The sequence below is a fragment of the Vulpes vulpes genome, chromosome 2 (assembly GCF_048418805.1).
Source record: "Vulpes vulpes isolate BD-2025 chromosome 2, VulVul3, whole genome shotgun sequence".
Lineage (NCBI taxonomy): Eukaryota > Metazoa > Chordata > Mammalia > Carnivora > Canidae > Vulpes > Vulpes vulpes.
In genome coordinates, this window is record NC_132781.1 from 103227623 (window position 1) to 103251702 (window position 24080).

Below are 24080 nucleotides of genomic sequence, written 5' to 3' on the forward strand. Positions count from 1 at the left end.
TCACCATGACCCAGTGGGATTTATCCCCGGGATACAAGGCTGTGTCAACACTCTTAAAGCAATCAATGTGATTCATCATATCAGCAAGAGAAGAAACCAAGAACCACATGATCCTCCCAATAGATGCAGAGAAAGCATTTGACAAAATACAGCATCCATTCCTGATCAAAAGTCTTCAGGGTGTAGGGATAGAGGGAACATTCCTCAGCATCTTAAAAGCCATCGACGAAAAGCCCACAGTAAATATCGTTCTCAATGGGGAAACGCTGGGAGCCTGTCCCCGAAGATCAGGAACAAGACAGGGATGTCCACTCTCACCACTGCTATTCAACATAGTACTAGAAGTCCTAGCCTCAGCAATCAGGCAACAAAAAGAAACAAAAGGCATTCATTCAAACTGGCAACGAGGAAGTCAAACTCTCCCTCTTTGCAGATGACATGATACTGTGCATAGAAAACCCAAAAGAGGGCAGCCTGGGTGGCTCAGCGGTTTAGCGCCTTCTTTGGCCCAGCACCTGATCCTGGGGACCCGGGATCGAGTCCCCCGTCGGGCTCCCTCCGTGGAGCCTGCTTCTCCCTCTGCCTGTGTCTCTGCCTCTCTCTCTCACTGTATCTCATAAATAAATAAAATCTTTAGAAAAAAGAAACAAAAAGAAAACCCAAAAGACTCCACCCCAAGATTGCTAGAACTCATACAGCAATTCGGCATTGTAGCACGATATAAAGTCAATGCCCAGAAGTCAGGGGCATTTCTATACACGAACAATGAGACTGAAGAAAGAGAAATTAAGGAGTCAATCTCAATTACAATTGCACCCAGAAGCATAAGATACCTAGGAATATACATAACCAAAGAGGTAAAGTGTCTCCACCCTCAAAACTACAGAACACTTCTGAAGGAAATTGAGGAAGACACAAAGAGATGGAAAAATATGCCATGCTCATGGATTGGAAAAATTTCAATGCTACCCAGGGCAATTTACACATTTAATGCAATCCCTATCAACATACTATGGACCTTCTTCAGAGAGTTGGAACAAATCATCTTAAGATTTGTGTGGAATCAGAAAATACCCCAAATAGCTAGGGGAATATTTTTTTTTTATGATAGTCACAGAGAGAGAGAGAGAGGCAGAGACACAGGCAGAGGGAGAAGCAGGCTCCATGCACCGGGAGCCCGATGTGGGATTCGATCCCGGGTCTCCAGGATCGCGCCCTGGGCCAAAGGCAGGCGCCAAACCGCTGCACCACCCAGGGATCCCTAGCTAGGGGAATATTAAAAAAGAAAACCAGACCTGGGGGCATCACAATGCCAGATTTCAGTTTGTACTACAAAGCTGTGGTCATCAAGACAGTGTGGTACTGGCACAAAAACAGACACATAGATCAATGGAACAGAATGCAGAATCCGGAAGTGGACTCTCAAACTTACGGTTAACTAATATTCCACAAAGCAGGAAAGACTATCCACTGGAAAAAAGACAGTCTCTTCAATAAATGGTGCTGGGAAAATTGGACAGCCACATGCAGAAGAATGAAACTGGACCACTTTTTTACACCATACACAAAGATAAACTTGAAATGGATGAAAGATCTAAATGTGAGACAGGAATCCATCAGAAATCTAGAGGAGAACACAGGCAACACACTTTTTGACATAACATAACAACCTACAGAATGGGAGAAGGTATTTGCAAATGACCTATCAGATAAAGGGCTAGTATCCAAGATCTATAAAGAACTTAGTAAACTCAACAGCAAAGAAACAAACAATCCAATCATGATATGGGCAAAAGACATGAACAGAAATTTCACAGAGGAAGACACAGACATGTCCAACAAGCACATGAGAAAATGCTCCACATCACTGGCCATCAGGGAAATACAAATCAAACCAGAATGAGGTATCACTGTCCACCAGTGAGAATGGGGAAAATTAACAAGGCAGGAAACAACAAATTTGGAGAGGATGTGGAGAAAGGGGAACCCTCTTACACTATTGGTAGCAATCTGAACGGGAACAGCCACCCTGGAAAACTGTGTGGAGGTTCCTCAAAGAGTTAACAATAGAATTGCCCTATGACCCAGCAATTGCACTTCTGAGGATTTACCCAAAGATACAGATGCAGTGAAACGCCAGGACACCTGCACCCCGATGTTTCTAGCAGCAATGTCCACAATAGCCAAACTGTGGAAGGAGCCTCCGTGTCCATCGAAAGATGAATGGATAAAGAAGATGTGGTCTATGTGTACAATGGAATATTACTCAGCCATTAAAAATGACAAATACCCACCATTTGCTTTGACGTGGATGGAGCTGGAGGGTATTATGCTGACTGAAATAAGTCAATTTGAGAAGGACAAACATTATATGTTCTCATTCATTTGGGGAATATAAGAATTAGTGAAAGGGAATATAGGGAGAGGAGAAAAAATGAGTGGAAATATCAGTGAGAGTGACAGAATATGAGAGACACCTAACTCTGGGAAATGAATAAGGGGTAGTGGAAAGGGAGGTGGGGGGCGTTGGGGTGACTGGGTGATGGGCACTGAGGGAGTCACTTGGCAGTATGAGCATTGGGTGTTATGCTAAATGTTGGCAAATTGAACTCCAATAAAAAAAAAAAGTTAAAAAAACTTAAAATGACAGGAGGCAAGCCACTTTGTATTTTAAGAGTAAATAATACACAACACTAAACTCAGAGCAGGAAAATTAATTTTACAAGAGAGTACTTTACCTTGGTACCAGAACTTAAGTCTTCATGTTTTGAAGGCCTTGAATCATCAGTATCAGCTTTGCGGGTAAGACTTTACAGCAAAAATAGAAAACAAAGACAAGTTCATTTTTTTAAAAAGAAAAATCGAGGAAAAGGTCAGCTGTTTATTAATGAAGTTTCTTGAAATACGAAAATTTAGCTTCGTTTTGGTTAAGCTTTTACTTTTAATTCCAGTATCCTTAACATACAGTGTTACATTAGTTTCATATATACAATATAATGATTTGGTAATTCCATACATCACCCAGTGCTCATCATGACTAGTGCATTCCTTAATTCCCATCTCCTATTTCACCCATCCTCCTACCAACATCCCCCCTGGTAACCATCAGTTTGTTCTCTATAGCAGTCTTCTTCTTGGTAAATCTATCTTTTCTGTCTCCTTCGCTCATTTTTATTTTGTTTCTTACATGTTACTTAGGAGTGAAATCATATTTGTCTTTCTCTGACTTACACTGCTTAGCGTAATACACTCTAGCCCTCACCGTGCAAATGACAAGATGTCATTCTTTTCAATGGCTGAAGAATATTCCATTGTGTGTGTGTGTATATTGGTGTGTGTGTGTATATATATATATATATATGTGTGTGTATATATATAAACATATACACACCACTTTTTATTCACTAATCCATCAACAAGCACACTTAGGCTGACGATTTCAAATAATGCTGTAGTAAAAACATGAGGTGCATGCATCCCTTTGAATTGGTGGGTTTGTCATATCTGGGTAAATACGCAGGAGTGCAACTCTTGGATTGTTAGTAGTTCTGTTTTTAACTTTTTAAGGAACCTCCATATGGTTTCCCATGGTGGCTGTCCCAGTTTGCACTTCCACCAAAAGTGCAACAGGGTTCCTTTTTCTCCACATCCTCACCTACACTTGTTTCTTGTGGTTTTGATTTTAGCCATTCTGACAGGTGTGCAGCGCTATCTCATTGTAGTTTTGATTTGCATTTCCCTGATGACGTGTGATGCTGATCATCATTTTATATGTCTGTTGGCCAACTGGACATCTTCTTTGGAAAAATGTCTGATATATTCTGATCATTCTTGACCTGGATTGTGTTTTGGGTGTTGAGATGTATCAGTTCTTTATATTCTTATACTATCCTTTATCAGATATGTCATATGCAAATGTCTTCTCCCATTCTGTAAGGTTGCCTTTTAGTTTTGTGGATTGATTCCTTCACTGCAAAAGCTTTTGATTTTGATGTAGCCCCAACAGTTTATTTTGCTTTTATTGCTCTTGCCTCAGGAGACATTAAAAAAAAAAAAAAAAAAAAACCAAGCCTGGCTACAGCTAATACCAGAGAGATCATTGTCTGTGCTCTCTTCAAGGATAAAATGGTTTCATGTGATATATTTATATCTTTAAACCATTTTGAATTTATTTTTGTAAATGGTGAAAGAAAGTGGTCCTGTTTCAATCTTTTATATACCCATTCAGTTTTCCTAGCATCATTTATTGAAGAGACTGCCTTTTCAAACCATTGGATATTCTTTCTTCCTTTGTCAAAGATTAATTAACCATATCATTATAGTTTATTTCTGGATTTTCTATACTATTCTACTGATTTTCGTATCCATTTAATGCCAATACTATGCTGTTTTGATTACTACAGCTTTGTAATATAACTTGAAATCTAGCATAGAGATATCTCCAGTTATGTTTTTCTTTTTCCAATATTGCTTTGGCTATTTGAGGTCTTCAGTGGTTCCATATAAATTTAGGGTTGTTTGCTCTAATTCTGTGAAACATGTCGATGGATTTTAGTAGGCATTGCACTAAATTTGTAGATTGCTTTGGGTGCTATACACAGTTTAACAATAGGTGCTCTTCCAATCTATGAGATGGAATTCTTTCCACATCTTTGTGTCATCCTCAATTGCTTTCACCAATGTTTTCAGAATGCAGGTCTTTCAAAATTTGGCCTCTGTGTTATTTTTTTTAAGATGTTATTTATTTATTTATTTATTTATTTATTTATTTATTTATTCATTTATTTATTTATTTATTTATTTGAGAGAGAGCGAGAGCACAGTAGGCAGAGAGGCAGGTGGAGGGAGGGGAAAGACGCAGGGCCCCTGCTGAGCAGAGAGCCCTATATGTGGCTCTATCTCAGTACCCTGACATCATGACCCAAGCCAAAGGCAGTCGCTTAACCGACTGAGCCAGCCAGAGGCCCCTTGGCCTCTGTTTTTAAAAAGGGTTTAGTTATCTACTTTCCTTTCACCTCTCCTAACCTGTGAAATGCCCAGTAAAGGCCCATTTTTAGTTCCCATTACTAAGTGTGACAGGTAAGGAATTCTCTGAAATGTCTGACAGCTAACTGAACAAAAGTTAACCACCATGAATTATCACCTTCCACCTGTCAGAATGGCTAGAATAAAAAACACACACACAAAAATATTGGTGAGGATGCAGAGAATAAGGAATACGCGTGAGCTGGTGATGGGGTAGGCACTGTAAAAAACAAAATGGAGTTTCCTTGAAGAAGTACAAATAGAAATACCACATGACCCAGTAATCCACTACTGGGTACTTACTTACCCCCCAAAAAAGAAAACACTAATTTGAAAAGACATATGTACCCCAACGTTTATTGCAGCATTATTTACAACAGCCAAGATATGAAAGTAACCCGTGTCCATCAACAGATGTATAACACACACACACACACACACACACAAACACACACACACACACACAGCAATATTACTCAGCCATAAAAAAGAATGAAACCTTACCATTTGCAACAATGTGGATTACCTGGAGGGTATTAAGCCAAGTGAAATATGTCAGAGCAAAATAGACAAATACTATATGATTTCATTTATTTGTAGAATCGAAAAAGCAGAACAAATGAACAAACAACCAAAAAGCAGAACCGGACCCGTAAGTACAGAGAATTCTGTATTGCCAGAAGGGAAGTGGGTGGGGGACAGACAAAAATGGGTGAAGGGAAGTGGGAGTTCAGCATTCCAGTTATAGTAAGTCACAGGGATAAAAGTACAGCATAGGGAATATAGTCAATAGTATTGTAATAGCAATATGCAGTAACACATGATAGCTACACTTGTGGTAAGCATGGGGTAACAACATAGACCTGCTGAATCACTATGTTGTACACATGAAACCAACATAACGTTGTGTCAACTATACTTAAATTTTGAAAAGGAACTATCTACAGATGTTAAAGAACAAATTTATATGTTATTAGTGGGAATACTATTCCTGAAGAGATTAAAAGATTAAAAACTATAAAATCCAAGTTTCACAAGTCCTGCCGTATTTGCATCCACATAAACTAGCAAGACCTTAAAAATCATCAAGGGCACTCAGATACCCAAGAAGAGAGACTTCTATAAAAATAGTCCTGATATCTGTGCCTCTATTGCCCCACACACTGCCTAATATTTTCTTTTTGTGAGCTCCCACTCCTGGATTACTCCTCTGCAGGGCTCAGTGGCACTCTCCAACGTTTAAGTCTTTAGCCTGCCAAGGCACAGATTCCCAAAACAAGGAAAGGCTCAAATGACCAAGAATAGGAGCCATTTCCTGCTCCTGGAGAACCAGCTAAATGGAGTCTGAGTCATCCATGCAGTCATCTCAATGTAGGCACCTTACCAACTACCCAAATGAAGCTCCGTTATTGATCTGACAGCTAGTCCTACCCCACCAAACCCTACACATACACAGGAAGGGCATCAGAGAATTACGAAAAGAGGTGGAGTGATCACAAGACCTTGTGACCTTGGGCCATACATTTACATAGTTCAGAATCTCCATTCCCCCCATTATTTGAGAGGATCTAACCCGCCTTCTGTAAGGTGGGGTAGAAGTCGATTATATCCCATTCCTATTTGCTGTAAATACTCTTGCCAGTGGCTGAACTGATTTTAATGTTTCTCAACAGAAACTCTGAAGTAGGGCAGCTGGGTAGCCCAGCGGTTTAGTGCCGCCTTCAGCCCAGGGCATGATCCTGGAGACCCAGGTTCGAGTCCCAAGTCAGGCTCCCTGCATGGAGCCTGCTTCCCCCTCTGCCTGTGTCTCTGCCTCTCTCTCTCTCTCTCTCTCTCTCTCTCTCTCTCTCTCTGTGTGTGTAACTATCATAAATAAATAAAAATTAAAATAAATAAACAAATAAACCAACAAAAAGAAATGCTGCTCAGGACTCTCTTGAATGCTCTATTTTAATATGCTTTTATAAACAACACCCAATATGTTGTGTTCTTTCTTTTTGTAATTGATCTTTGTCTATGTTGTCATAAACCCCAATATTCTGACATCATTTCTAAAACTCTTTTCCTATTCAACCCAGTGTGGTTCTTCTTGAAACATGCCCTCTCCTGCTAATTCCCGTCTCGTGTACACTAGACCCACTCCCTATCTTTATTTTATTAAATCACTTACCTACAAGATGAGAGAAAAGGGAAAAAATCTAAATTTAAATCTCATTTCTGTCAGTTATCAAATTCAAGTAAGTCACTTTAATCCCTTTTGAGTTTCAAATTCTCCACTTCAACAACCACGTGGTAAGGATGTTAAACATGGGTTACAGCATCAGAGAGTATTTTGATTAACACATCTCTAAGATTCTTTAAAACCCTGAAATTCTATCTGCTTTTCATTTTGTCTTTAGAAAAATGGAGAATCCTTAGCTGCAGAAATGATAAAACGTAATGGAATAAAAGAAACAGCAAGAAAATTGGAGAAGAAAGTTACAAAACAATCAAGAAAAGAGTATAGAAAGGACATGGAGAAAAGCAAACAAGTCTACAAAAAAAGAAAAAGCTTCACAGAACTTATCAAGGGTGCCAGCCTAAAGGGAAAATTAGACTCAGAAGTCAGTCAATAGACAACTGTTTAGAAATACCCTCTAAATAGATGATAAATTTAATTAACGTTACATGGTCTATACCTAGATTACATATCCTTCACTTTCAGAAAAATCATTCATCTCAAGGAGAGCAGACGTCACTATATCTAAGAGCTTGCCAGATTAGGGCTTGCTTATGTAAAAGCTATGGTACTGTGGCCATAGGTAACTGAGATCCACTCCAAAATCTTTGACAGTAAAAACAAGAAACTAGTTACCACTGCAATAATTACGTCTAGCTATCACTAGTTGTGTCAAATATATTAGGAAAATGCTTGGACTTGCCTGGTTCTTAAGAAAACTCTAAATCAGAGTTAACATGTAATGAAATTTGACATTCTGGGATGATCTAAGATCTGTATCTTAATTCCAGTGCTGCTGAGGGGCACAACATGTACGTGGGAGCCACACAGGCTAACATTCAAATCATGGGTCTGCTACTCATTAACTATGGAATCCTGGGTCAATTTATCCATCTCCCTGAACTACAGCTGACTAGTTAATAAAAAGTAGGCTATAACAACACAGCTCCTTGGTGAAACTATTGCAATGACTAATAAGTAATAAGTAATACGTATGAAGCACATAATATAGTGTCTAGCCCAGAAGACAACACTCAACAAATCCTTTCCTCTCCACTTCCTTAGTTAACACGTCATTTTTAAAAAATCCATAAAAGTCCTACCGGCTTAAAGCGACTTCTTCAGACTTCTTAGCCACTAGTAAAGAAAGCAGAAAAATACATTTTAAGTCAACAATAGAAAAATACAGAATATTAAAAGTGTAAGACAGATGATGACTTGTTAAAAAGTATTCCTTTGGGACCACACCTGGAAACCACACTACAGTGGATATTAATTGTACTATTGGTAGGCAGTTAATGCTTTAAGAAATCTCATTTTCTCCTCTATAATTACCAATGCAAGAAAAGAATTCTAGTTATCAGAATGTGGTACATACAAGTGGATGTTTCTAATGACCATTATTGTAACCAAACCCTATGAGACTGACAGGAAATGGTATCATCAGCAGAATCATTATCCTAAAGTGACAATGGCAAACTTAAATAGCATGATTTTCCTGGACTTCCACTACTAGGAGCAGTTAAAACAGACTAGACATATTTGGCTGGAACACGATGGAACCTCTCCAGCTCCTCAGTGGAAGACTGCTAAGTTCAGGATGAAACACTTCATCACAAAGTTCGGCTCGGCTCCGGTCACAATCTTGGGGTCCTGGGTGGAGACCCTCAGGGAGTCTGCTTTTCTCTCTCCCTCTGTCCTTCCACCTCGCTTGTGCTATCTTTCAAATAAATAAATAAACTCTTCTCAAAACCTTTTCTAGAGAAAGACATAAGGCCGAGAAAAAGAACAACATTTTAAATGGAATGAATTGAGCCTCCTGACTTGTTCAGTAGAGAGGGCTGAAAATTTCAAAATGGAATGATACTTGGCTAAGGAAATAAAAGCTTCCTTTGTCTTCTAGTATCTTTAACTTGGTATTCTTCAATCTATCCTCCACAGGAAATGCCTGCAAACTATGGCCACAGGCCAAATCCAACCTGCCATCTGGTTCTGTAAATAAAGTTGTAATGGAGCACAGTCACATCTATTTCAATACATATTGCTATGGCTACTTTCACACGACAATGGCAGAGTGTGAGACCCCAGGGCCTAAAATATTCACTATCTGGCCCTTTTAAGAAAAGCTTGGTGATCCCCATTTTATGCCATAACCAAAGGGCCCTAATTCAAATCTAATCTGATTACTCTTCTATTTGAAATTCTCCTATCAATCCCTGCTGGCTCCCTCCCCAACAGCCATTCCATAGTCTTCATTCTTGCTGGAGAACCACAGCTTTATTTGGATATTTAGTGTCCCAATACACAAAGAACGTGGTCTTGCCCCAGCTGCAAAAGGAGAAAGGATTATTCTAAGCTAATCACAGTACCTGACTTACCAGTGACTGGTTTAGGAACAAGCAAGTCATGTTACCTAGCCTATAAAATGTTAGTCCTATAGGCTGAGTTTTCTTCCTATATAAACGAAACACAGAGACAAACACAGTCCTTCTGGTCACGGATATTGTCATGTGAAAATATGCCTGAAGCTGTTGCTAATTAGCCAAGCAGGAAAGGAGACAGGGACTCCTGGGTGACTCAGCGGTTGAGTGTCTGCCTTTGGCTGAGGCCCTGATCCCCGACTTCCCAGATCAAGTCGCATGTCGGGCTCCCTGCCTGGAGCCTGCTTCTCCCTCTGCCTATATCTCTGCCTCTCTCTCTCTCTGTCTCTCATGAATAAATAAATTAAAATCTTAAAAAAAAACACACACAACACAAAGACAGCTCTATTCTACTATGAGCACCTTGAAAGACCAAAACTCTATTCCATCTTTGCTTCTTATAACTTGCAAAACCAAAGCCAACCTAAAGAATTTCTGTGATAGAGATCCACTAAGTTAAAGGTTTCTTCCTACATTTCAGACCATGCAACGCACTAGGTGCCACCTCTGGGGAGCAACGATAACATCTTTGTTACTGCGAACATTTTTGTGCTTTTATTATAATTTGTTGAGCCCAAGTTGCCCTTTTTGAATATTTATTATGATCATATTTTGACTAATGATAACAGAGTATCTTATTTCCAAAAAACTACAGTATTATGCAACAAACAGGAGAGAACATTGTCCTAATGAAGTCAACATATCACATTCTGACTTAAGAGAAGTGAAGTCACTAATAGTGAGATTGCGTTGATGGCAACAGCATCTAAAATAACCTGTGCTCCTCAACAGGCTTCCGTAGGATAGGTCATCACCTAAAAAATCAAGCAATCTCATTGGTATTGCTGCACACTAGCTAGGTTTCGCAGTTCTCATTGTTTGCCATTTGTGTAAAGGACCAGCAAGGTATTGCAGAGTTCCAGTTTTAAGGATAATGAGACAAATCACACTATAATAATATTTACTAAATGAAATCCACTTGTAAAAGTCAAAATGCCATTTGTATAACCAGTATAATTTTTATAACATGTTTATAGAGGAAACATAAAACATACTAACTTGAAAATCTTTTTTCCTTATTTACACAAAGATATCCCATGGGATTTTAAGTATCATAACTAATAATGAGGGCACCTGGATGGCTCACTGGTTGAGGTTGTGATCCCAGGGTTCTGGGATTGAGTCCCACATCAGGCATCCGTATGGAGCCTGCTTCTCCCTCTGCCTCTCTCTTTGCCTCTCTCTCTGTGTCTCTGAGGAATAAAGAAATAAAATCTAAAAAATACTAAGATAACGAATTTATTTTCAGACAATACTGCCTCATATTTTAAATTACCAAAAAGAACTTCTCAAATTCTGAATCCTAGACTATTGAGAAAGAAATTAAGAAACCAAACACCCATGCAATTTACACATCGGATTTGTTTCATTTTGTTTTCATTGCTCTTTCATGATCAAAACTGCCTTATTCTGACTTCATCTATGTTAGGACCACCATAAGTAATTCACTCTAAAAAATCGTACCTAGATCATGATTCTGTGAAGAATTTTCAGGTTTCATTTCTTCTTTATGTTCAGAAATTAGTTGGTCACTGCTACGTATAAGAAAGAGTGATAAACAATGAGACTTTTTAAATACTGATATGAAAAATATTTACCAGATATATCAAATTCTTAAGATTTTTCAAAGAATATCAGGGTTAACATCAAAACTTAAATTACCCGAATAGGTACTTCAAATTTGTTAGTTCTAAAAACTTTTATCAAGTATGTAATTATAATTAAAGGAGAATCAAAAGTAAGGTGAACCAGTCATGAGTTGAAGGCATTTTGCTCAGTAAACTAAGAGTTAGAATGCCATAATGGAAAGTGTCTCAAATCCCAAAGTCCCAGCTCGAAAACCAGCAGTTTTTTTGTTCTTAGACCCGCCACTTCTCTTCCACTCAAAGTCTTCCTCTATAAAACAGGAATCTTACCATCTTCTATTACAAGGCCGTTAGGAGGATTTAATGAGGTTAATACCCAAAACGTGGCCTCTCAGGAAAGGTGATGCCCACAACTCTGGGAAGGGCAATATGAGACCTTCCATGACCTAATAAAAAAAGGTATTCCACAGGATTTAAAGCAGGCTTGGGGGGCAGCCCGGGTGGCTCAGTGGTTTAGCACTGCCTTCAGCCCAGGGCGTGATCCTGGAGACCCAGGATCGAGTCCCATGTCGGGCTCCCTGCATGGAGCCTGCTTCTCCCTCTGCCTGTGTCTCTGCCTCTCTCTCTCTCCTCTCTGTGTATTCTCATGAATAAATAAAAATAAAATCTTAAAAAAAATAAATAAAGCAGCCTTCGGCTACAGATGTAGGAACAAAGGGGAAGGAAAGTCCAGTCTCATAGTATTATTTGAACTTCTTTAATAGTTTAGAATGGTCCTAACTAAAGTCTGCTAGCAGAAAAGACAAACAAAATCCTCGAAGGTTAATTCATCATGAAGGTCTGGGCTAATATATGGTTTCCACGTAAGGTTTTTGAGTGTGAAGGGAAGGGTGTATGGGGGCTAAAGCCAGAAGGCCCAGCTGCCAGAACAGCACGCCGGTGGCTTTGGAATAGCAGCTGAGCATATAAGCATATGTAATAACCAAAAAAGGGTTCTAAGTTTGAATTCTAAGTGTGGATCATCATGAGCACCGAGGAATGAGGATCAGCAAGGGCATCCTATGAGCAAAAGCCAATCATGACTGGACTGCAGAACCAGTTTCAACAGCAATGTTGCAGGAACAGAATCAAAGGAAACCACAGAATGATGAGTATGTCCTTTTTTCCATCCAAAAGGCTTATGAAAGAGGACTGTCTCTTTGGTCGTAGGGAAATCCTTAGGTTCTCGGAAAATTCAAGGGGGAAAATATAGGCGATAACCCACAAGGAAAAGTATACAGTTTCCTATGAAACTGAACATCTTAGGACACAAGTAACTCTTTAGTAAAAACAGACATTGAGGTGGGTAGTTCAGTTAGTTAACCATCTGCCTTTGGCTCAGGTATGGTCTCAGGATCCAGCCCTGTGTTGGGCTCCCAGCTCAGCAGAGTGTCGGCTTCTCCCTCTCCCTCCACCCCTCCGCCTCACTTGTGCTTGTTCTCTCTTAAATAAATAAAAATAAATAAATAAATAAATAAATAAATAAATAAATAAATAAATAAATAATAAATAAAATCAATCTTTTTAAAAAGCACCCAGGTATAACATTATGTGAACCACATGCAGAAGGGTTATAGTTGGAATGAAACAGATACAGTGAGGATCCCTAAGCATAAAGGTCTCAAGAGTCCTGACATAAAGAATCCTGCACTCATTGCTACTTCTAACTACTCTAGCCTTTTGCTTGGTTTCTGGGTGATGATAGGCTCTAACTCACTGCCATCCCAAAGTGCTGAATCAAATTATACCTTCTCAGCTGTTACATAGGAAGTAACACTATTTTACTATATTTTAAACCTCAGTTGAGAAATATCTAGCATGTTTTAAGTTATTTTCACTTTTGAAGAAAGATTTTATTTATTTATTCATGAGAGACACACACACACAGAGTGAGAGAGAGGAGGCAGAGACATCAGCAGAGGGAGAACCAGACTCCTCACAGGGAGCCAGACATGGGACTCGATCCCCAGGCCCCGGGATCATGCCCTGTGTCCACTGCAGACACTCAACCGCTGAGCTGCCCAGGTATCCCAGTAAACTAGCATTTTAATGTAAACACTTACATATTAACACTATTAATAATAGCATATTCTTCTGCAGTCCATCTATATACATCTTAGGAAAACCTTCCTAAAGAGAAGACTGACTATATTTCATGGTTCATCTTTTACAGCATATTTTACAGCAAGCATAAGGGCTAGTCTAAAATAACAGAGAGATAACTTCATCCTTAAGAACTCAGAGTATTTAAGCACCTAATCTGATATACTTCATCAGGGTAATATCTCACATGTTGCTACAGAATTGACCACTAACATGTCCAAGTGTTCATTTTTGTAAATTAACCCCACGGCTAAAATGAAGCGAAAAAAAAGAATCCTCTGGTTCCACTTGGGTATTATAGTAGAAGTTGCTAATTTAAAACCCTCTGATGAACAAGAAACTATGCCGAGGTCACTGATCTGAATAGGTGAAGGGTTTTTTTAAAAAAATTCCCCATTTTGCGACATCTGGGTGGCTCAGCGGTTGAGTGTCTGCCTTTGGCTCAGGGCGTGATCCTGGAGTTCCGGATCTTGCTTCTCCCTCTGCCAGTGTCTCTGCCTCTCTTTGTGTGTCTCTCATGAATAAATAAATAAAATCATTTTAAAAATCCCCATCTCTTCCTTAAACTGGTACATTGTACCTCCAAACCACCTGGAGGCCAGGTCGGTATAAAAGCTATCTGTAGGCTTAAAACAGTAATATTCACACTAATGATAAGAAAACAGTCATAGTTGCAGTTAATGATGCTAAGTTAAGCATGTGGTAGGCACTAAATTACATGATTATATATATATATATAATTATTTACACACAACCACCCTTGAAGGATATATTATTATCCTCCTTTTCATATCAGGAAATGTATCTGGTGATGGTAAGTAATGTTTCCAAGGTCACATACCCAGCAAGGAGGCAAGCTAAGGATTAAACCTAGTCTTCTGTGAATCTAAAGTCCATCTCTTTTCTCTTTATCACTCACCTATGATTTCTCCTCATTAAAGGAAGAGTCTATTCACCTAAGGTTCTCTTTCATCCTTCAATCCATTCCAATTAAAAATGAAAATGATAAAACATACTGGACATGAAAAAGTATAAAAACTGATGAACCCAGAGTATCTGCTAATGGTAACCACTTCGGGATCATCTAACAACATCAGTATTCTTCAACAAAAAGTAATAAAGCAAAGAGTCATCCAAAAAAACAAAACAACTCCTACTTATGCTTATTATATATCTTTTAAAGTATGAAACAGAATCTTAAAAAATATTAATAAAAGAGTTCAGATATCCAGAATTGTGTCATAAAGTAAACTACAAGTTGGGAGTCCCCATTATAAAACTAATAATATTAATATGAAACCCTTTTAATATAAAATCCTATGGCAAAAAAACTATTGCAAATGACATCAATCAATATTACAAAGAAATAGGAATTCTGCTATACACTGTTCATGTTGGCCTGTCAGAATAATTGCTTTCTACCTAAGAGATGACATCCTGACATTTTTCACTATATGACTATAACTTAATCATCTTATTAAGATAAAATTTATGACATGAGAAATTGTTACCACTCAAGACAAAAGAGTAAGGTTTAAAAAACAAAACAAAAGAATACTCTACCTTTTAACCGTATCCCCTGCAAGTAGACGTGCTCCTTTTCCTACTAAAAATTTCACCATTTGCTCTTTGTTTTCATTTAGAGCAACTAAAAGTGGTGTGAGGCCATCCTGTAAAAGTGCAAAAACAACTTACAATTTATAAAATTATGTATTCGCATGCTAAATTTTAAAATTTCTATACATTCTGCTAAACTTAAAACATATATTGTAGAAAGCAAATAAAATTAGCCCCTTCCTTCTCACCCCTCTGTGTTTTCACCACCTGCTCCTTCTTTTTAAAAGACTGCTTTCTCAGGGAGCCTGGGTGGCTCAGTTGGTCAAGCATCTGCCTTCAGCTCATGAGCTCAGGTCATGATCTCAGGGTCTCAGGGGGGAGCCCTACCTTGGGCTCCCTCTGCAGCAAGGAGTCAGCTTCTCCCTCTCCCTCTGCTCCTCCCCTCCACTCGTGCTCTCTCTCCTGCTCGCTCACTCTCTGTCTCTCTCAAAAACATAAAATCTTTTTAAAAAGTAAAATTAAAAAAAAATAGACCTCCGCTACCTCTTCATAGATTATCTGAAGTCATTCTACAAACTCGCTTCAAACATTGCCTGGCTCCAAGAATCTTTGCTTCTCTCACATAATATACCATGGTACGCTCTATTCCACACCATCTAAACCAAGAGCTTCTCGAAGGCAGGGGTGATTTTTTAATCTCTGTATCTCCACTCTCTAAAACATAGTAGTTAATATTTAAAATATTGTTATTGATTTTAATGGATATCTCTGGAATAGTGTTTTTTCAATTATATTCCAAAGAATACATAATTTGCAAGAAGGAAGGCACTGGAAGACACCAGAAGAAAGATTCAATGATCATCTATGTTTGTGAAATATTCAAAACCGCACTATACATGTAGCACAAATGAACTCCATTTACATTTGCTTATCCCCATTTGACAATTCCTTTTATTTTTTGTAGCAAACATTAATACTTGAGAAATAAGAGTTCTCGGGGATATAGCCTTCCAATAAACTTTCCAATAAAGGCGAGGGTTTTCTCCAGGTTGTACAAACTTGCTTGATTCTCTTCTATCAATGGTATAGGGATCCCAGATGTCAACACAAAACACTGAGTCACTAAGGAGTCACTAAGGAGATGGACTCTGAATGAAAAGAGCTAGGTTTCAGGGTAGCTGGGTTGCGTAGCCAGTTGAGTGACCCTTGGTTTTGTCTCAGGGTGGTGAGATCCAGCCCCACCTTGGATTCTGGGCTCCCCTGGCACTCAGCACCAAGTCTGTTTAAGATACTCTCTCCCTCTTCCCCTCACCCAACCCTCCAAGCCTGTGCATGTACAAGCTGTCTCTCTAAAATATGTAAATAAAACTTAGGAGAAATCAAAAATAGAAAAAGAATAAGTAAAAGAAACAAGCTTCAACTGAACATTGAATGCTTAATACTAAGTAGTTCGTGGTTGAGAAATCTGAGTGGCTTAGAGGTTGAGCTCCTGCCCTCAGCCCAGGGTGTGTTCCTGGAGCCCCAGGTTCAAGTCCCACGTCTGGCTCCCTGCATGGAGCTTGCTTCTCTCTCTGCCTGTGTCTCTGCCTCTCTCTCAGTGTCTTTCATGAATAAATCAATAAAATATTTTTAAATAGAATAAACAGTCCTTGGTCAAGAAGGGCACAAATGATGACATGAGCGCTGGGTGTTATACTTTATTGTGGCAAACTGAAAAAAATAAAATTTAAAAGAAACAAATAAGTAATAGTCCTTGGACTTTCTCCTATTATACAATGATAAAGCTTTATCTTAACTGTTAGAAAGCTCAGTATGAGATTTTTCTCATTTTTACCTTTTTGATTAAATTCAATTAAATAACATATAGTGTATTATTAGTTTCAGAGGTAAAAGGTTGTGATTCAGCAGTCTTATGTAACACCCAGTGCTCATTCCATCATGTGCCCTCTGTAACGTCCATCACCCAGTTACCCCATCCACCCATACCAACCCCTCCAGGGACACACAGGTTGGTTCTTATGATTAAGAGTTTCAAGGTCTGTCTCCCTCACTCTGTCTTGTTTCAGTTTTTCTTCTCTTCCCCTCTGATACTCTGTTTTGTTTCTACCATCTACATAATGAATGTGACCATATGATAACTGTCTTCCTCTGACTGACTTAGGGTATGACGCTACATGAAATAAGTCAGTATCAGATTTGGTCTCAATTATATTAATTCTGGGACCCGTAAGGCATATCCACTTCTAAAAATCCTCTAAGGAAAAAAAAAAATCCTCTAAGGATTCCAGTTTTTACTGTGATTACTATTTATAATTATTCTGTATTTTAGGCAAAGAGTAAATCAGAAATAAAAATATAGCAGCTTATCAATAAAAATAGGAATACTGGAAGAGCACTGTGCTTTTATAAATGGGTAAAATGAAATTAAATAAAAATTCTTAACAAAAAATTCTAATACTGGCTTACATAGATTATTTTTAGCACAATCAATACTACTAAATTATTTAATATTCTCTGCAATATGCATAATATATCCAAATAAAATGGATTAACCTCATATGACTTGCAGATATTCCAAAAGGAACATGATTACTGTACATTTAAAGAAAAAATGGTTTTCAAAAAAAAATCCTTTAAATTTTAACTTGGAAAATTCATCCTGAGGCAGAGGGTGACTCAGTGGTTGAGCATGGTGATCCCAGGGTCCTGGGATCGAGCCCACATCAGGATCCCCATAGAGAGCCTGCTTCCCCCTGTGCCTAGCTCTCTGCCTCTCTCTGTGTGTCTCTCTTCAATTACTGAATAAAGTAATGAAAAAAATAAGGAGACGAAGAAACAGAAAATTCAATCTCAATTCTAAGAAATTAACATAAAATACAAAATATATATTATAAACTAATATGGAGTGTCTTGAAAATCTTGAAATCTTTGTCAACATATACCATAAAACAGTAATGGTAAACTCAATGCTTATGGAGGCAAAGCAGGTGACACGAGTCAGTGAAGAACCTAGTCGGGGACACGAGCAAACTGGAGACACACGCCTCATATAAAGGGACAGCCTCTGCACAGCATACCAAACAGCAGCATGGGCTGAAGGTACCAGAAGTGATCTATAAGAAAAGCTCAAAATCCAGAGTTCTACATGCGTGTCATAATTTTAAATGTTAGCTCAACTGACAGTGGAAACTAAATACATCCGGGGGCCACATCTAGTCTATAGCCTACTTGTGTTTTTCTATTTGCTGTGACTGTTTCCAATGGCTGTGCGTAAAACAAATACTTGGACATCAAACCTTTCCTAAAGCATCAGGATCATGTTTTCCCAACAAATTAGGCCCCACCTTCTAAGGAAAATTGCTGTGAAGACTCATTAACACCTACTGTCAGAATTTTCCAATGCTTGTTTCAACTACAATCTATTTGTATTTACTTCCCTCAGATTGCTAGCCAAACAGACAGGAGTTCAGAGGAATGCTGAAGCAAAGTTATTAAAACAATTACCATCTGTATTGTCACTAACTACATGCTGAATGTTTAACACAGTAGTGACTATGCCAGGGCCCTATGAATTTGAAAGACATCCTAAGATAGTCTATCGCACAGCTTCAACTAAAAAGGAAGGTTCACGGATTTCTACTGCTGCAATTGGGAAAACCCTGCTTCTAATAACAGAATGGTAGCAAAACATGTAAAATCTTTAAACGGTCAGACTCTACTTATTAAAAGACTACTCATAAAGACTTCCCATCTGGGTGCCGGTGAATGACTGATAGTTGGAAGAAAAGGTAATTATTTTTCAAGCCAACAGAGATGACCAATAATTTTCATCTGTAATTCTCAAAGAGATACAGACAGATGAAACGCTAATGTTGGAGAGAGTGGAAGGAAGTAGCCAGTAGCAAACATCAGTTGTTTTTTATTTTACATCTCCAAATTTGTATATGTATACCTACCCATTCAGTAGTTCTTAGCCAAGAGTTGTATCAGAATCTCAAAAAACTACTTCCAAATTTCTGCGTACACACGTTATTGGATTCACTCCATCGAAATCTTCACGGGACAGTTTTGGCTTGTAAATTCTTTTAAAGTTCCCTAGCTGACTGTGATTCACCAGCACAAGTCTAGCTGAGAACTAGTACAGTACACAACCATGTCAGTCCCCTCTTTCACCTACGTGGCCAATTCTCCCTATCACTTAAGGATTCAGACAAAAACAGAAATGAGTCACTTATCAAACCTTCATTCAATTTCCATGGCTAGAGGTAGAACAAGGAGTAGTAAACTCAAAATGCAACTTGATTCCATTATTTACACACTCCTTACTTCCTTCCCATCAAGACATTCTAGATTTGCAAGCAGAGTTTAGACTCTTACCTAAGTGGCTATAGCTGCAAAATACTATACTGTGTTCTTTCCTCTTCTTCTCCAGTTTTTGGTTTTTTAAGATTTCTATTTATTTAATCATGAGAGACCGAGAGAGAGAGAGAGAGAGAGAGAGAGAGAGAGAGAGAGGCAGAGACACAGGCAGAGGGAGAAGCAGGCTCCTGCATTCAAGGAGTGCCATGTGGGACTCGATTCGGGAGACCACGGGATCATGCCCTGAGCCGAAGGCAATTAGCTTAGACAATTATTTCAAAATATTTTCATCCAGGAAATGCTTGAGCTTCCAAATACGAAAAATCGACCCTATCTATGGCACACAACAGAGTTTCTGCAAGGGCAGCGACTGAAGGTAATGCATGTCAAAGAAAGCACAGGGAGCCTGGCAAGTGTGGTCAGCACCAGCTCCCCATGGACACCTACCACCCCACTGAGGAACTACATAGGCTGAGCAGGAGCTACTCTCCGGAATGGGAGGCCTCAACGTGGTACGTGGCTGGCAGAGTGGCTACCAGGGCAAGTAGATGCCCCCTGTAGGATGTCATGACCTGATCCCCCTGCTCTCATCTTCTGAACCTTAGGGCCTAGAGCGCCCAAGGCCTATTACAACCTGCTGCTTTCTCCTCCCATTTACATTCACCCAAGCTACTCCTCTGGGTCATGGTCTCCTACTCATCCCCAGAAGCATCCAATTCCTAAGCCCCTGTACAGCTTTCAGCCTCCACCATCACCACACTCCCCTCTAGGCCTTCAATCCTTTGTGGGCTCTGAGGTCACCATCTACACCCAGGCACCAATGGGAAGATTTTCTTTCTGGGGTGGAAGGGTGGCTAGCAGACAAAATGGTGCCTTTCGATATGCATTACTTTTCTCTTCCCTACCCTGTGCCTTGGTTTAGGAGTTGTTTCCATGATGACACGACCTACTGTATAAAATTCAGTGCCAATGTCTTCGTATACATATGTACCTCTGTACATATATATGCACATATATATATAAACCTTTGTAGCTATATAAATATATATATTTATTTATTTATTTATGATGTCAAATACGTTGTAAAAAAAAGTTGATTTGTACCATGTTTTTGGCCTCTATATTTGCGTTTTTTAAAAGCAGCTTCTCTGCAATTGAGAGAATCTCTTCACGGGCTGCATAATGGAGAGCGGTGTTGCCCTTGTTGTCTTTCAGATTAGGATCAGCACCGTGTTCCAGGAGAAGAGTTACACATGCCTCTTCTTGGCATTGTACAGCCTGTCAGCATTACAACAAGAGACAGAATGTAAATTCTGAACTTAAAGGAAACATGCCACAAGTTTCACCAATGAGTTATGTTTAAATGCAACAAATGTTCATTCCAAGGACTTCAATCCATTCGACCTCAGGCCGACATAGCTGTGACGACCCACCTTCACGAGAGCTGTCCTGTCTTCGCCATCACGGAGGTTTAGCTGGCATTTCCGATCTACAAGGAGCTTCACCATATCTTCACGGCCATTGGCACAGGCCAAGTGCAGAGCACTCCTGTGAGCATGAAAGGACTGGTCAGGAAATTACAGTGTACCTTTTCAAAACATTCAAATTAATTCATAGAATTGTAAATGTTAAATACTATGTTATTCTCATGACTCCAAAACAAAGAATTAGTTTACTTTGGAAGAAAGTACAATATTTATTAGTCATTCTTCACCGCTCTATTAAAAGAGCAGCCTATCTGTTTAGGAAGAGCATGACCTCAGGAAGCAGCTCAACCTGGGTTTGATTCCCACTTTAACTCTGTCGCTTCACATTGACCACTTAGCCTTATCACAATTTCCTCATCCACAAAATGGGCATAAAAATAGTTATCTCAGGTCGCCTGTCTGGCTCACTCTGAAGAGCATGTCACTCGATCTCGGGAGCCAGGGGTTCGAGACCCCTATTGGTTATGGAGGTTATGAAACAATAGTAATAATAAATAAAATAAAAAGTAGTTATCTCACAAGACCTCTTGTCGTGATCCTTAAATGAGGATCCATGCAAAGCATTTAGAATACTAGTTCCTAGCACAAATATTACTATAGCTATTACTACAAATTACAAAGACCCACTACAATTAGGTAAAATGATCCAATTATGCTTACTTTGCAGCTACGTTTAAGGATGAGCATGAATACTCTATTTCAATGATTCCAAGATGCTCATTTTGTCACCTTTTAATATCTCTGACATCGAAAACCAATTTCCAATTCAAAATGTCTTAAAACTATAACTGGCATGATTTTTAAAAATTTCTTCTTGGTACATAAATAGTGGGGCATCATACAGACTACAGTGTGCCTTAAGTGAAATAATGACATATACAACAGGTCTGCTGCACTTCTAGTCCTATGCCTGGAAGTACATTGTTCAAGAACTAAAATAATTTTCAGTAGTTGAAAGCACATTACGGGTAAAAGAGACTAAAATAACAAAAGAATATTTTTAAGTAATTCTTAGTTTGGTTTTCAAGGAAGTTTGAGCAAAGGAAGCTCGGATTTCAAATAAACGGGCACAGCTCATTTTATTTTTTTTGGAGGGGGGATGTGGGGAAGCTCATTTTATTAAGCATTTTAATTAATAGAAAATGTTTAGATTCATAGAAATCAAGTATTTCCAATTACCAATATTAGTATTTAATATTATTGAAATGTCAAAAGGGCAGGTGAAGGTAATCTTTTACAATTTCTAATATTGAAATGTTTTCCTTTGACAGGAAGTTCCAAGGAAAAGCTTCAGGTGAGATTAAGGCCTAATACGTCCATTTAAAATTTCTCACCTTAGGGGCACCCAGATGGCTCGGTTGATTTTGTGTCCAACTTTTGGTTTTGTCTCAGGAGGATCTCAAAGTCATAAGACGGAGCCCCACATTAGGCTCCATGCTCAGGGTGGAGTTTGCTTGGGTTCCTCTCTCTCCCCCTGTCCCTCCCCTCTCCCATGACCCTCTCTCTCCCTTTAAAATAAATACATCTTTTAACTTTTACAAAATAAAATAAAATAAAATCTCATCTTAGGAGTGCCTGGCTGGCTCAGTCAGTAGAGCATGTGTCCTGAAACGTCAAGCCCCACGTTGGGTGGAGAGATTACACTTAACAATGAAAGCTTTAAAACCTAAATACATAAAATTTCTCATCTTGCTCATACTGGGCAACTTGAAGTCTCTTTAAGATTGAAAAGATCCTGAGTAGACTATGTCTGCTACATAACCCGTGTTCAGGTTCTATTTGAGAAATAAATGGACTGAAGAATAAATACATTTGGAGAGTTCGATAGTTTTTAAAGATTTATCTATTTCTTTGAGAAAGAGAGAATACATGAGTGCGGTAAAGGGCACAGGGAGAGGGAGACATGTATCATCAAGTGCAAGCTCACAAGGGGAGAACAATTCATATTCCCTAGATGAAATGAAAACCCGTTTCTGCATGCCTCATAATCCTCCCAGTTGGCCCTGCCTTACGTTTACATTTCCTTTATTCTTATTTTTTGCTGTTATTCCCCAATTGAATCTTTAATCAATCCAAGATTTAGTTTGCAGTGTGGTGCAACATTTAAGTTTTCATTTGTTTGTTTTTTGTTTTTTTGTTTTGTTTTTCTGAGAGAGAGGGAGGGACAGAGGGTGAGAGAGAGAGAGAGAGATGGAGGAATAGGAGCTAAAATCAACAAACACAAAACATAAAAATAAACAGAGGCTTAACCAACTGAGCCACACGGGCGCCCACGCCCCAACATTTAAGAACTGTTTAAAAAAACAGCTATTTGCTTCTTCTAAATAACCCATCTTTTCTCACCTAGCTTAAAATGCCACTTTATCATAAATTCTGTTATGTTTTCATTTTTCTGGGTTTTACAATGGATTCAATTGACCAGTTGCCTTGTATCAATCAGTACTCTAGTATTTTAACTGCTTTATACATATGCTTTAGTATCCCATGCAGGTCCATAGTTCCCCTTCTTAATCTTCTCTTTCAGTATTCTCTTGGCAATATTTACCTCTGTTACTGGAGATGAATTTTTAATCACTATACTAAATTTAAAGAATTCATGGAGAGAATTTGTAATTAGGTGAAGACAATTAATGTTAACAGAATCAATCTCCCTGAATCAGTGTATTTAGATGCACGTTATGTCTTTGCTTTTACGTCTTATTTGACATCCCTCCTTAGCTTCCAGGAGGTTTTTTTTACCATATGTAAATCCTGCATACACTTCGTGATGTATTTATATCCTGGCTTTTTCTTTTTTCTAATGAAATGATATATTTTCCCATTGTAACTTCTAAGTGGTCACTCTTTTGATATCTGTGTATTTATTTGGTAATGAGAGTAAAGTACATTATAAACTACATGCTTGTTAACAAAAGTTGGGAGTTTCTCGAAGATACTCAGGGAAGGCACGAATTGGATGGGAAAGATTTCACCAGAAAGATCCACATCGAAGAATGGTATGATGTGGTTGAAAAACAAATCAAGTAAAATACAAACAGGATAGGCTGTTCATATTTATGTGTATGTGATACACACACACACACACACACACACACACACACACACACACAGAGGCTGTATACGAATGTCTACAGAAACTCCTTTTAATGTGGTGGTAATTGATCCATTAATTAATTACAACCGGACTACACGCGGTATTGTGGGTGAGGCAGATAGAAAAAAGCAG

At 38.7% G+C, this 24080-nt stretch overlaps 1 protein-coding gene across 7 annotated transcripts in view; it reads right to left on the reverse strand.

The window, feature by feature from the left end:
• The window catches only part of LOC140595960 (uncharacterized), a 182201-nt gene that overhangs the window by 97295 nt on the left and 60826 nt on the right, over positions 1-24080 (reverse strand). For all 7 annotated transcript variants that reach the window (XM_072742443.1, XM_072742450.1, XM_072742431.1 and 4 more), the window contains 6 exons: positions 20801-20915; positions 20472-20645; positions 15015-15121; positions 11188-11258; positions 8347-8380; positions 2739-2808 (listed from right to left, as the gene is read on the reverse strand). In XM_072742443.1, coding sequence (XP_072598544.1) covers positions 2739-2808; positions 8347-8380; positions 11188-11258; positions 15015-15121; positions 20472-20645; positions 20801-20915 — 571 coding nt within the window. The remainder of the gene's footprint in view (positions 1-2738; positions 2809-8346; positions 8381-11187; positions 11259-15014; positions 15122-20471; positions 20646-20800; positions 20916-24080) is intronic.